General features: G+C 45.1%; 1 protein-coding gene across 5 annotated transcripts in view; it reads right to left on the reverse strand.

Moving 5' to 3' along the window:
- Positions 1 to 15,215, reverse strand: part of CADPS (calcium dependent secretion activator) — a 175,060-nt gene that overhangs the window by 57,722 nt on the left and 102,123 nt on the right. For 3 of the 5 annotated variants that reach the window (XM_085236218.1, XM_085236220.1, XM_085236223.1), the window contains exons 13-17: positions 11,495 to 11,682; positions 10,288 to 10,452; positions 2,017 to 2,118; positions 1,155 to 1,218; positions 410 to 533 (exon numbers count right to left, since the gene is read on the reverse strand). In XM_085236218.1, the coding sequence (XP_085092344.1) occupies positions 410 to 533; positions 1,155 to 1,218; positions 2,017 to 2,118; positions 10,288 to 10,452; positions 11,495 to 11,682 (643 nt within the window). The remainder of the gene's footprint in view (positions 1 to 409; positions 534 to 1,154; positions 1,219 to 2,016; positions 2,119 to 10,287; positions 10,453 to 11,494; positions 11,683 to 15,215) is intronic. The other 2 variants (XM_085236221.1, XM_085236222.1) reach the window with 1 other exon arrangement.

Below are 15,215 nucleotides of genomic sequence, written 5' to 3' on the forward strand. Positions count from 1 at the left end.
TTTTTCATTTGCTTCCTGAACTCCACTGTCACAAACAATTAGCTGCACTATACCTTCAGCTGCAAAGATGACAACCCAAGTATTTCTCAATTTGTTCTTTAAACCACTATGTGAGCCTGAATAATACACCACTGGCCAAATGCACTAAAGATATTAAAAAAAAAAAAAAAAAAAGCTTCAGTTCCTTTTAACTGTTTCCCCTCTTTTTTTTCCAGAAAAAAAAGAAATGTTTTACACAGTTTTCACTCTTAACTGCTTCAAAAGCAAACATCACAAAAATGATTCATAATCACATCAGTTTTATTGACAAGTGAATAAATAGCAAATGAGTTTCTTTCAAATAGCTCCCAGCCACAGTTGCCACCTAGAAATATAACAAAATTGTAATTTCACAAAGAAAGAGCCTTACCTTCAATTTTGGCATACTCTGATAGTCGAGTATAATTGACTAGAGCTGCTTGCTCCAAGCATTTACGGATGACTGTTTTTACCTCCTCTTGAGGGACTGGAGTAACTATGTCTTTCATCAGAACCTTGACACAAGAAAATCTGATTTGTTGTGGCATCAGGCACACATAACTGTTTTTTCTCCAAGCCCAACAAACACATCTGTTTCTGCCCCAGTGCTGCGTGGCTTTCGGGGTAAGCTCACAATAGGCAGAACCCACGACAGGGTCACCTTGGCCACACTGAGATGTGGGACCTGCCTTTTCCCTAGCATTCCCTGTCTCTATCCATATCCTATGGTATGCTCCAAAATCTGTGCTTCTCATTCCTTAGGGCAAGACATTAAGATTTATCCCAGCTTCCCCATGGCTGGACAAAGTTTGCATTTCTGATGATTTGGGCTCATGTCTGGGCTTGGCTGCACAGGTTAACAACAAGGCATCGCATGTAAGGGTCTGCAGTACGAATGCTCATCAGAGAGACAGTTAGTCCTTATGCAGGCACAGGTATCACCTGCACTGGTGGTAAGGGCCGCACTGCACCTGGCCTCCAAGCTGAAGCAGGAGAAATCAACAGTCCCATCTAATATTTCAATATTAACCGGAATTAGACATCCTCTGCAAAACAACAGTTCCTTAAGCACTACTGGATGAAAAGATTTATGAATGCAAGTAATTTTAACTACTCTTTGTCATTTTTATGCTTACCCTTTCCAGCAGCGATAGAGTGGCTTTTAGTGCACCTTCTGGACGGCCAAATGGAAAGCAGTACCTAGAAAAATCACAGCATGTTAACATCAGACCAGGTGTGTCAATCAACATTTTCAGTGCTATGAATATGCTTTCCCACATATGTTCAAGCAATTCTCTGGTCCCGATCTTAGTGTTCCTTCCACTGAGTAATTTTCAGAAAGGGCTCATGGTACAGATGGAAGAAAGCAAGACAGAATTAGGGGCAGATCAGCTAGTTTTAGTTTATTAAATCTTGGTGTTACCTGGGGAGTTTTTAGGTCTCCTAAGGAAGAGTTAACTATCATCTCCTTGCGAAAATAAAACAAAGCTCCAGCGATCTCCAGCGGGAGACCCAGGTTCAAGGGGCTCTGGCACAGACCCTGTGTGCTAGCCCATGTCACCCACCCGCATGTGCAACAGAATGAAGCTGGTGTGCTACAGGGGCAGTTTATCCCTTTTAAGGGAGGTAGGATCCGCCGTTTCTGTAATATCGACATCCCTGAAGAAAGCCCTGCCTTTCTGTATGCTAGTAAATATAAATGGCTAATAATTGAGAACAGAAATAAGACAATAGGGGTTAAATTTTAGAAAAAAATCAGCACTACTCTGCTTACAGAAGCAAGATGGTTTGAAATACCCATTTAAAGGTTATTTCTTTCAAGGCACTCTCCAGATAGAAAAATGCTACAGTGCAAGCGTCACTGCCCTGCTCAGGTCTGTGCTGCTTATGCAAGATTCCTGCAGGCATTCAAAACCTGCCTTTTGGCTTTCCTGATTTAAGGAGGGAGTTTGGAGGAAATCAGTCCTCTCCCATTCAGCCTCGAGTCTCTGCCTTTACCTAAAGTGCGTGATCTGATTCTCCAGAAGCACACGCAGCCGCTCCTTGATCTCTTCAAATCTCTCTTTCTCATCGACGGTTACCGTTCCTATCCCATCCGGCCTGAAGGAGAAATGCCATGAATGACTCAGACTCCACCTCACGACCCTGGGATATCATCTGCGCAGCAAAGCACATGCTGCAGGTTGGGACACAGATGTCACCAGCCATTAGACCCAGGACAGAGCAAGCTGAGATGCAGCAGTCACAGCAGCACAACCGCAAAGGTATCAGAGAGCAAGAAAGCAAAAAATACCCCCCTCTCAGAATGATAATCTGTATATGGACACCCCCTCCCCCCACCCTCCCGTATTTTTTTTCTGTGACAAAAAAGCCTGAAAAATACATGAAAAACCAGAATTCTTTCTTACACATAGGTATACAACAAGGAGCGCAACGCCAGCTTTCACAGCGGGATTGGGCTCATTGCTGGCAAAATGCGGACTTAATTTCTGCAGAAAAATTCAGCTGTTAATTTAACATAATTCACAGCATTAAGAATATTGACAACAAGCTTCTATATGAACAGAACATAAAATTCTGTGTCACTGAATCACCTTATTACAATAATTTCCTGAAGTCAACCGTCTTCAATATATTCTGCCGAAATGTACCTAGAAAGTGGTAAGTATTTTTTACCTGAGTGATAACAATGAACACGTCTTATCACAGAATTTCAGGGAGAATTTGCTACACCCTCGCATTTGCTGCGTGCACAGGACTGCATTGTAAGACCTCAGGCACTGGGTCTGCCTCGGGCGCTCCTCATCCATCCGTCACCGAGCACAGTGTGCAATGAGCACTGCTACGGCTCTCCCAGGCTGGGATGGGTGTCCCCATGCTCCCGTCCTCCTGCCACAGACCCGGCTATGAGCAGCCATGCCCTCCTTTTCCCTGCACCCAGATGGCAAATCGCACGGTGGAGCAGCACGGGCAGAGGCGCCTAATCCATCACCAAAGGGCTCGGCGCGCCAGACAATCGGCAGCACCGCTTCCCAGCCCTGATGAGCAAAATCTGCAGATTTGTGTACTCCTGGGCAACTCTGCTGGCACAGGCGCTCTTTAGGTAATGTAAGGCGTCTTAAAATTGAACAAATGTTCTTACTTAAAGGCCTCCTCCAGTGTTCGGCTTAAGCTGCATAAATCCTCAGTACTAGACTGGTTCGGCTATACAAAAGACTTGGCAAGGGATTACAAAGCTTCTAATGAACCTCCTGTCAGGGGTTAATTGGTTGGCTTTATTTTCCTCTTAAAGAATCAAAGGCCCTAAACTTAAAATAAAAAAATACACAACACAAAAAAACCCTATAAAAATGAAAAGCAATAAAATTTGTACCATCTCTTCTCCTTGACCCCATATTTAGAAAGTTCTCAATATCACAAGTACAAACTCTGATAATCCAGCACAAGTGAACACAATAAAAACATTTCAGGACAGTAACCAGCAAGCCTTACAGGATGTTGACTGCACATTCTTAAAGCATTGTGTTAAATAAAACTTAAAACACGGAAAGAGAAAAAAAAAACTTGAATATAAGGGAATGTACTTAAATTCAAACAGAATTTCATCAGAAATTGTTATTTGACTATTTGCCAAATTCAGTTGTGCATTAAGGAGAAAAAAAAGGGAAAAAGATTTAGGCTAAAACTTGGATAAAATGTCTCATCTGGGGAATGCATTTCATAAACATTTTTGGAAGTATGGATCTGGTCTCATTAGTACCTAATTAGGAGTAGTTATTTTGAAGAAATGAGCAAGCCACGGGGGAAAAAAAAATAAAAATTAGACACTGAGCAAAAATTAATGTCTGAAGATGCTCAATATATTTTTCTTCCCAACTTCCATCAAGTAATTAATACTCTGACAGAGATATGTCTGCCTTTTGTTGTGCTGTGCCTCGTTTGCTCCCAAGCAAATAACTCAGGGCAGGTTGTGATATATGCTGTACATGAAGGGCAGGGTTGAATCTCTCGTTTGACTTTTGGCACTCCTGTACCCGCAACAACCGGCGGTGTCACTGGGTTAATTGTGTCAGCGCTGACAAACGAGGTAGTGAAAGCCACCCACACTGGCAGCGATTTGCTGATGGACTGGAAATGGTCTGAAGTTATGTTACCCTTTGCTGGGTCAACAGCCTCCAACAGGGAGACTTATCGCCAGGCCACCTGCGTGGGCCTAGGTGAGGTCTGCTTCCCCAGCAGACAGTGCTTATGTGAGGAAGGGCTGCTTTTAAAACCACCATTAGCCCTAAAAGGCATATTGAAGGGATTTAACTGGAAGCAAAATGCAGTACCACACTAGTGATTGGGCATCCCACTGCTGGTGCTGGTCAAGGCAGGGTCAGCATATGTCTGACCATGCAGGCGGGCCGCAGCTCTCCCACACGAATCATACCCTCACTGCATATGAAGGGCCTGTGTTTCATCAGAAACAAGCATGTAATGAGCGGTGCAAACACCTGATATGCCACCACTGTCTGCAGCCTGCTTTCGCAGCACCAGACCCACGTGAGAAAGCATGGCGGGCTTTGGAGAACAAAGACCAGGAGCAAACAGCCATGCCTTCAGCTATGGTGCCCCTTGGCCCCCACAGCCCATGGCCAGTAGCCAGCGTGAGGCATGAAGGAGAGTCCATCCCACTGGAGGCCCCACACAGGACCCACACATGGCACAAGCGCCATGCCGCTCTCCTGGATCATGCTCCAGCAAACTTGAGACAAGCCACAGGTCAGTCGTAGCCATTTTTGGAGCAGCACGGATGTCTGGAAGGGCCTGCCAGGAGAGAGCCATCACCACTGCAAGGACTCCCTTTCTCACCCAGCTGTGGACTATATTGCATCTGACATGATGAGCATCTCTCGAATCTACCTTTCAAATTTTCGGCAAACCATTTTCTCACTGTCCTTCACAAAGTTGACATTTTCGGCAGCATGATAGGAAAGATGTCATGTCGGCTGCTTTTCAAGTTGTTGTCACAGTGGTTAGCACCAGTTCTGTCATCTTTGCTTTCCTCACAATCCCCCATCTTGAGCCATGTCACAAATAATAATACTTCCCATGTTTTTGTCAAATTTCAAATACTATAACCCAGCTGCACGTCTTCGGATTTACTAGTTATGTTAATCTTGTTGCTCATCTTCTCAGAAGCTGAAACATTAGGAACTCATTAATTAGTGACAAATGCAGGATATACATAGAACTGGAAAAACACCACCGAAAGCCTTGCACTTAATTTATTAGCTGGATAATTTTAAAACCTAATTAAATATGCAAGTCAAATATACTTTGAAAATGCTATCTTTTTGAGGGAACATATTTATTTTCCCTTTGCAAGAACACAAAGGGTATGTAGCCTAGCATTTAAGATTCACTTCTGTGCTCTAGACAATTCCATTATGTGGCTGATGGGGCTGAAAGAAATCCACAAGAGAAGTTCAGGTCTCACCAACTTGTTTCTGATGCTTATTGGTGATTTCATTTTTAACAATGATCTCCAGCTCAACTTTTACATTTGATATCTTATCTCTGATGGGCAGAAGCACTGACTCCTCCAGCAAGCAGCATTTCTGCAGCAAGGCTGGCTAAAACACAGCCAGAGGAAACGAATGCGCTCACAAAATCTTAAACCGCATCCTTGTAGCACCGAGCTAAGCAGGGATGGGCAATGAGAAAAAAGCAAAGTGGTGAAGAATAGTTCTGTACGTACATGATTTGTGCAGAGCCACAAATGACAAAATGGGTCTGAACCTATGGGGTCAGGTCTGCAAACAGAACAAACATCGCCATCTAAGTGGGGCCATCAGTTCATCTGATTCTCTATAGCTCACGGACACTCGAGGTGTGTGCCATAAGTTGTGGGTAGAAAGGGAAGCAGAAGGGCGAAAAAGGCAAGAAAAATAAATAAGGAAATTTTTAATTATAAGTAAACAAGTTTCGAATCACTCCTTCTGCTGCAGATTCACTATCTTGGCTCAAAACTAGTCAATTCCCAATGTAAATATTTCACACGGAAAGTTTTAAATGCTGCTTTCCCTATTCCTCATTGTTTTTAAGTTATAAGCCACGAAAATAACAACACCAACAAAGCAGGTGGTGAAATTAAAAAAAGGGGCTGCAATTTAAACAGCGAAAACGATAGTCCTTGTTTAGCTTGGACGGTTTGTGCAAATTCCAGGGTTAATTATAAATTATAATTAGGACCTGTGATCCTAAGGCCACTGCTTTATTCTACTAGCCCCGCCTCCCCCCATGCCCTTTTCTAATTATACCCAGTGCCCCCAGGGCTAGTTATGCTGCTAAAACAAATATATCAAAATCATTTTTAACAAAGACTAATATATGAAGCAATAGCATGCATTTGTATGCAATTATAAATATACAGTATAGCTCCAGTGGGTTAATCTCTTTGACATAAGCCTGTACGAAATACCATGGCGGCTCACGAATGGAAAGACAGATCATCTTTTACACCTTTTATGTTTAACTTGTCTACACTTTTTCTACTGGGGAAAATATTGCTTACACGTAGCAAACAGATCTTTGCACGCACTGTGAGCCCTGGCATTCACAGCCAGCGAAAAAAAAACAATGTCAAAAACTGATGCAAATAATTTGATTTTTAAAGTAACAACTCAAATATAAAACACGTGCTGCCTTCAGCTCCCTTGCTGCTTGCCAGGTGCAGCACATATGAGCCATGCAGTAAACACGGATGATTAGCGCCTTGGACAGCACGTGTCAGGATGGCTTTGGGAGGCTGTCTGGCAGGAGCTCACAGGGGGAACCGGTGCTGGGCCACGTCGGGATGCGGGACCACAGCTGGTGTCCTGCCTTCCTATATCGCCCCTAGCAAAGCCGACCTGAAAGATCCCACCTGGTTACACCCCTTGAATAAGCTTATTCAGCCAACACCAGTTTGGCCCAACGTCCCTTTCTTCTGGGAATTCACACCGGCTGAAAGCCCTTTGTTCGGCTCATTCCGCCACCCGCTCTCCTTCCCTCCACGCCGCCGCAGGTGCGAGCCGCTCCGTCCTCCCAGCCCGCCTTCCTCGTGCTCTCGCTCCCTTCCATGCCAGCGCCAAGTCACGGCTCATCGCTTCCCATGTGCCATCCACACCCCCGACGCCGCGCGGCTGAACCGAATGGCTTCTGAGCACTGCCATCCCACACCTATTGCAACGCATCACGTCAGCCCCAGTCGTGCGTCTGCCGGTCGCGGGCGATGCCGGATTGCATCCGACAGACGGCCGCCACACACGCCGTGTCATTGCGGGGCTGGTGCGACACGGAGCCGGCACCTAACGAGGGGTTACGGTGTTATGCCCTGTGAGGTCTGCAGGCAGGGCTGCTCATCTGAGCGCAGCGATGTGTTGATGTATTTAGTGCTTCTCTCCCAGGACCAAAATGCGCTGTTTTGTTGGTTTGGTTTTTATTTTTAAAGTCGCGGTATGGAAATCTTGCCTTTATATGGGATAGCCAGATATGTAATTAGAAAATAAAGGAAAAATATATGAAAGTGTTAGGCAGACTTTTTGATCGTCCAAGGTCTGTGACAATAATATTATTTCTGGTTTTATGCCATAAAACTCAGCTCATAGAAGGAAGCATAGGTCACTGACATACCAGGATACTTAGCAGGGAGACTTGGGGGGGTCAAGACTTTGGGTAAAAGCTACTGAACAGCTCACCACGAAGGATGCTATCAGACTGCAGGAGATTCAGGCCAGCATCCTGATTCAGATAAGCTCAACGTCTGCTAACACTTAGCGCACACACAATCAATTTGTAAAAGATTCAGATCAGCAAGGACAGAAAGCGTCCTTTTTGGTGCCAATCTGAACATCTACAAAGAAAGTTAGACATGGAACTTGCTTTCTTTAAACCACGTCAGTCCATTGCTTACCCTACTTTCTGGAGGACTGCTGGTAAAGGAAAGTGATGGCCTTAATGGTCCCAGGAGCACGCAGACGTCAGTAACCACACAGCCTGTGCTGTTGGTGTCCAAGTGATACTACATGTTCCTTGCATTTTCATGCATGTATACACATCAGAAATCCTAAGACCTCACATAACAGCAGAATTTCACAAGGCATCAGCGGTACCTGGTGGGTACGACCCTGCTGTGAAATCGCTGGTGGCCACAGCAGTGAAAAGCCTTCAGTTCGGGTGTTGTAGCAAGTAAGGAGGGACCAGAATATTCGAGTATTCGAATACTCACGAGTATTCGGCAGTGAGGGCTTGCCTGCCTCTGGCCCCTGCTTTTCCGACAGCCTGTGCACAGTACACACAGGTATCTGCAGGAGGTGAAACTCAGGACAAGCAATTTACATTTAACCACGTTTTTTTTTATTCCAAAAAGGAAGAAATTGACAGAAAAACCAAGGGAACTGTCATGCAAATAGCAGTGATTTACAGCCTTCTTTTGGAGAGATTATGTCGGGCTTTCAGGGCTCTGAATAAGCTACAGGAACCCAAAGGGAGGCAAAAAAAGAGAAACCCTATCTAAAACACCAGGGCTCCAAACCAGCCCCAAAATCGCATTGTGACCGCGTCACCTGCCGCGGCGGCGGGGTCAGCCCGAAGCTGGAGGTGCAATGCCACCCGCTCCGCCCGGGCACGGCGGTGCCGGACAGGCGAGGCAACGCGCCCGCACTGACGCCTGTCATCCTGTCAGCCCCGAGCTCCGGGCTGTCCCCGGCATCCGAGCGCCCCGCACCTCCCCGCTGACTGCGAGCGACTGTTGTCTCGCTGCCTGACCTTACACAAACGCGATGCAAACAGACAGCCCACCTCAGCTCCATCACTGTCTGCTGCTAATACAGGAGATTGATAGCCACATGAAATCAACTCCCCGCTCGACCTTCGGTGCTGGGTGGCATATTCTGACTGACAGCCAACCTCATTCTGAAGAAAATCAAACTACCCAACTTCTTCTCTCTCTCTTTTTTTTTCTTTTTTCTTTTTTTTCCCCTGTCTAAAAACTGAAGTAACTTCTTTTTATAAAGAAAATCAAATCAACACTTTCTCGGTTTTGACAGAGGAAAGCAGCCTTTGTTAAACAGAAAGATGCCTCCTAGCCTGAATCCTCCCCCTGCACTGGGGCGCACGGATGGCAGTGGTACCCAGCGTACAAGATGCTCCATCAGGCACACTGCTGCGTGCTACACAGTCCCAAACATGGGCGTGCTCCCACCTCTACCAAATATACATGGGAAATTTTCTTCTATACGCTAGCTGGGCAGACCATAGCCCCTGGCTAACCCTAGGCAATGGATGGGAATGGTATGTGGGAGGAAAGGATGCAGAAGAAAAGAACCCAGCCCTACACACGCCATAATTGTCAGTAAGGACTGCATGGATAAATATCAGCTTCTCTGTGCACTCTGCCAGCCAGCTCTCAAATGCATGATGTAAGTGGCCTAAGCAGCATTCTGAAAAGAAACCACGACTCTTCCACTCAGCCACAAGATTTCTATTAGTAGAAATGAAAGAAAGGGAGTCACATTTTCTCCTGCAGACCCCCTGTGGTTCTCTGACTTCCTGATAGCAGACGCCACACCACTCAGTTTCTGTACCAAACTCTTCACCACATGTGTCTGTGGTCCTGGAAAGAAGCACGATGCTGCAGCCCCAGCAGCCCTGAGACAACCAGGAGATGGCCCCAACTGAGAGGGATATACCCCTCACACAGTTGGTTTGGAGTCAGCCGTCAGCTAGCCATAACTAAGATGGAGAAAAGCACACAGTTCCCTTCTTGCAATATTTTAATCAAATCTACCAGGCCAGTTTCACAGAGCTGCATGTTTGGAAGCACCCGATTGTGTCCCAGCAAAGCACAGCAGCCACCCACATCTCTGGGAACACACAGAGGCACAGCACTGGAGTCTGCACATCCCATAGGGCTTAAGGCATCACGGCACCTTCAGATACATCCTGCCCCTGACACAAGAAGAGGATGCTGAGGCTCTGTTGTGCTGAACCCTGAGAAGAGCTACACGAAATAGCCATGACCAGTAGCCAACTTCCTTTTTGTTACACAGCTCTAGAAAACAGGACTTGGACCAGGTCCCATCTACAAACCAAGGGTCCATCTGCAGTTCCTTGAACACACCTGAATCACACCCACCCCCAACCCCTGCATGCCGCAGCCCCGCAGCCTGCCCAGTGTGCTCGGTGACCGAGGAGCTCGCTGCCAACTACAACACACTGCTGTGCACTGCGCGTTTCGCTTACCTTTTTGGCTCAGGATTCGGCTGGGATTTGGAATCTTTCCTTTTTTTGGACTCCTTTTTGGAATCCTTTTTTGTCTCCACTTCAGCAGCGGAGGGCTGAGACACTTTGCCCCCTTCGCCGTCTGTGCTTGGCTGTGACCCGCCAAGCAACTCTGCCATGTGGTGGCTTTGGGGAGTGATTGGGATGTGCGGGGGGGAGGCCAGCAGCACAAGTGGAAGAAACAGAAGAAAACATGAAATAAAAACCACAAAGCAAAAGAAAAGGAAACTAAACTGAAAGCAAATAAATGACATCAAAGAACAATTGGCAAAGATGGAACAAACGAGTGAAAGAAACTTATAACTGAAAAAGAAACTAAGGAAGCAAAAACTTGGTTTCCATGACAAGATGTATGGAACTAACTGCAAAGCAAGTGGCAGACTTGCAACGTGAAACCTGGGCAATGTGTGTCATAATTCAGGATGTTATTTACCAGAGGGTTTATGAAAACATGTTATTATTTTATAACACTCTTTTCTTCAGCAGCATGTGCAGGATAGATACCAATATCTCCAAGTATATAATGCAATTTAACAGGGGAAAAAAAGCAGAAAAAGAAGCTGCAATACATTACAACAAAATAAATAGAAATGGAAAAAGCATAGCTCCACTCCCTGCCATCAAAGACTTTCCATATTTGAGAGGAAGGAAAGGGCTATTGCTTAAACTGAAATTACTCTGCAATAGCAGCAAGATAAAATTCCCAACTATGCCTGAGCAATTCAAGAGCTGACGTCACACTGCTGATCAGACAGAGGTGCCTGAGGGCTTCAAGCACATCTGAACACTGAAGTTTGATACTGCTGAAAATTTCATTGCTGCAACTTGTCAGATCCCCTTGTGCAGTAATTAAATCAATGCAGGATATTGCTTATGCCCATTATATTATATTAGACCCATGACTGTCACATGTACTTCAACTCCATCCTGTCCAGAACTGCATCTAGCAGGTGTCTGGGAAAGAAAGTTACCAACCTTCTTCTCTGGATTCTCTATGTGCATTTTTATTGCTTACATTAAACAAGCAATGAAACAAACAAACAAACCAACTATGCCACTAGAAGCGCTGCTGCCAAACATCCAGCGTGAAAACATATCCAAGGAAACCTATATCTGACAAAGTCATCCCTTGCTGGCAGGGAGCTGTTAGCCAAGAATAATTCCTTACCTGTTGCCATGAACATGTGATGCACAAAAGGCAAAGCTGTAGTGAAGTAAGGTGGGGTCAATCATAGCTCCGTTTTCTGCGCGCTCTAGCAAATCTCTGAGGTAGCAGAGATGTCTGTGACAGCCTCTCACTCCATTACGTGCACAATACTCATCTAGCACAAAGACCTGGCCAGGACTAAACCAGCCCTGTTTAGAAATAAAGAGACTTGATTTTAAATATAAGTTATTAAATACAAATGTTATCAGATTTGGAGGCGTAGTGGTCAACTGTTCTAATAAAGGAAATACAAACCTAAGGCTACATTAAGAAAAAAGGAGAGAGGTCACTCTTAAACAATACAGTCTGCATATCATCACCTATCACAGCATATATTCAGTGCAACTGTTAACAAAAAGATATTACACTACCATTAACAGGAAATGTCATTTAAAATGCTGAAAAGTGAGGCCAGTTCATGTCAGTGCCTAGCAAAAAAAAAAAAAGAAAAAAAGAAAAAAAAGAAAGAAAAGATTCACACCTTTAAAGAGATGACAAAGATTAGATTATTTAAGCAACATTAAACAGTAATCTCATTTTGGGGAAGAGACTGCACATTTGGCCAGGAGTGAGAAGAGTGATCTTGGGGAGAACATGGAGGATTACAGTGAACAACGACTTCTCTTGCATTTGGCATGTAGGAACGTCCTGAGGATGGAGGAAGGCAGATCCACAGCATTAGAAAAGGACATTTTGCGTCGTTCTCATTGCGTACCCTTGGAGACGCGCTCAGTTCGCCCACCACCTGGCAGGCCAGCGCTCCTCGGCATCGCAGCAAGCACAGCTCCTTCAGCTTCCCTTGAGCATCCACAAACCTCCAACAATTGTTGCCCATCAGTCCTAAGGGCTTGGTGACATACGTCCATGCTCCCGAGGAGGACTCTGTCCCATGAGAGGACTGCACAGCGCCCGGTGAATGTCCCAGGACAGCCAAAGTGTGCCTCTGCCTTCAGCAAAGGTGTTAGCGAGAACGAGAATATTCTTGTAGATTGCTTTTCAAAACGCTGCAAAACCGTCAATATTTACATGGAAATTTGGGTGCTAAACAATTGCTAAGACGCAGCTCTGGAATGCATCAAGCTGCAAAATCTTTCATCGTTTAATTGAAAAGTTCCTGCAGCGGGCGGGAGAGTAGTTGAGGCAGAGCACTGCCCCTATAGGCAACTTCTTTGCCACCCCATCTGTTACCCCAAATGCTACATCTTAGAAACAACACTGCTGTGAAAGATTAAAATATATTTTCTACCACTCAGATGACACCAAATCTTTTCTAGATGCCAAAATAGCTGCTTTGAAAAGAGTTGAAGAAATATCAATTAAGAGCTCAAAGACATAGAGAAGGATTTGCTCATCCTTATTGGGCCAACTCCAAAACAGATTGAGAAAAGAATTAAAATAATGAGGGGAAAATGATAGATATAGGGAGTAGCTACAATTCTGGGATCACTGGAAGTGCACATTTCAAAATGAAGATACAGAACAATGCAGATGGGACAGCACTCTGGAAAGCTATTTTTTGGGAGGGTATATTTGCTTTCACTGCTTTTTACTGATATTTTTGTTTGCTTTTTGGTTAGAGGCATTGTGCTTGACTCTAGATGTCTTTATGTTGCCTGCTTGTTACATCCTTGGACCATCACCTCACCTTGCCTCTTTTCTTTTAAGTCTTTGGTAATTAGGTACGGGAAAAATATAGAAATACCATAACTGCTCTGAAATAGATGTGTGGATTTGGTTACCAGGGTAGAAATGCAGTTTAAATTGCTACATTCACTCGATATATAGAAAGGACTCGATCCTTCCGACAGGGTGAAATCTTAGCACCGCTGACATCAATGGGAAGGATGGCACTAATTTCCCTGGAGCTGGGTATCAAATCCACAGTTTGGGGTGAAGGAAGCTGGACCTGCTGTGTTCTACACTTGCTCCCCTGCACCAGAGGCTGAGAAGTGCTAGCACTTAGACAGGAGAGATGGGGCAAATCCTCAAGATTGCTCCCCTGGTGCAACACAGGGAAGTCTGAGCAGAAGCTCAAAGGTTCAGTAATGAGCCTCAAACCTTGAATCTCATGAGAGCACACCCAAGAAAGCCGTGGGAGAATCCAGACCAAAGAAGACCAGAAGGTTTCCCTTTGCGTGGCAGAGATATGAAATAAAAAACAAACAAACAAACAAACAAGAACTGAACAGAGGTACAAAAGAGCAGCAAGTGCTGCTCCTCATGGCCTCAGAAAAAAATCTAAGGTCTGATGAAAGGCTGTATTCAGACAAATCCCCCACATCTCCAAGCAGATCCTGGCTCTTGATGAAGATTTGCCTGGCACAACTGTCATCCCACCAGTCTGACAAACACAACTGGTAGTGACACACTGGATATTTCACCCAGCATGGCTAGGTGTAGCTCAGTTTGGTCACCCAGATGTCTTCAGTAGCACTGAGAAAGGCAGAGTGGACATTGGAAGAAGGCTGTAGAGCATAGAGAGCTCAATGACTGTGACTGAGAAGCTGAGTGGTATAGAGACTGCGCCATGCATCCCTGGCACCACTGGGAAGTGCAGCAGGAGCTTCTGAGCTAGGCCTGTCAGGTTTGGTGAAACACTGGAAAAGTTTCAAAATGGCAGAGTGCAGTTTCTATGAAAATTTGAGGGAAAATTTTCACTTGTCAGCACTTGCATCTTCTCATTTACCATGGAGAAAAAAAATGGACAATTTCATTTTGGAGGCTTGCTTTATGGGCCTCTTCATCTGACATCTTCACACGTTATCTCTGCTAGGCTAGGCATTCTGGAAGACCACATCTTGCTATAAGCTGGGTGTTTCGACGTGAATTATATGAATCCTGACACAACTGCTGCAGCAGGGATCCAGCTTCACGAGCTGAATGCTGGTAGTAGGTTGGGAAGTCTGCGGAAGAGTAGAAAGGCAGGCTCAGAAATAGCGTAAGTGTCCATGAAGATAGGAATGAAGTCCCATGCATGTGTGGGGTTGATATAAGGCTGGAAAAGTTACATACTCTTTTCTTATCAGAAAGTCCAGGAAGAGCTGTGAAAGCAATTGTGCATTCAGCTTGTGGTCGATGGGCAAGAGCCTCAGTAAGCAATGCCGACAACGCTCTTCCCCTTTCCCAGCACAGTGCTCTCTGCCAGCAAACATCATTTCTGCCATAGCTGAGATTAGTCAGACAGCCTGTTTGTTTTCATAGGGATGCCTGGCTCAGCCAGTTGAGTGGGCTTGCATTAACATTGTTTAACCTGGTTCCATGGAAGGGAGGCAAAGCTGAGCTATTCTCTGTGTCAGGGTAAGCCACCGTGTCTGGGTAAGTCTTCCATGGTACCTCCAAGTCGGCATTGGAAAACAAGATGTAAGACAAGGCAAAACTCTTTGGGACTTGCACATGAACATCCTCTAGGAAGAACAATTGCTCAGCAGCACACAGAGCAGACAGAGCAGGCTTACCACAGGCTCACAGCTCCTATAGGCAAGCCAGCACAATGGGATCATCAACTTCCCACAGACACCTCAAGAGCAATGAAAGCTCCATGCAGTTGAACTCAAATTTTGAGGCCAGATTGATTCAACTTCACAATCAGGACAAAATCATATTAAAATAAAGAAGCATGTGAAATCCAAGTGTAGGTGAACACAGCCCATTATTCTCATCTTCATAACACTCTGTAACAGGT

This window comes from Meleagris gallopavo, chromosome 14 (genome assembly GCF_905368555.1).
Source record: "Meleagris gallopavo chromosome 14, MGAL_WU_HG_1.1, whole genome shotgun sequence".
Taxonomy (NCBI): domain Eukaryota; kingdom Metazoa; phylum Chordata; class Aves; order Galliformes; family Phasianidae; genus Meleagris; species Meleagris gallopavo.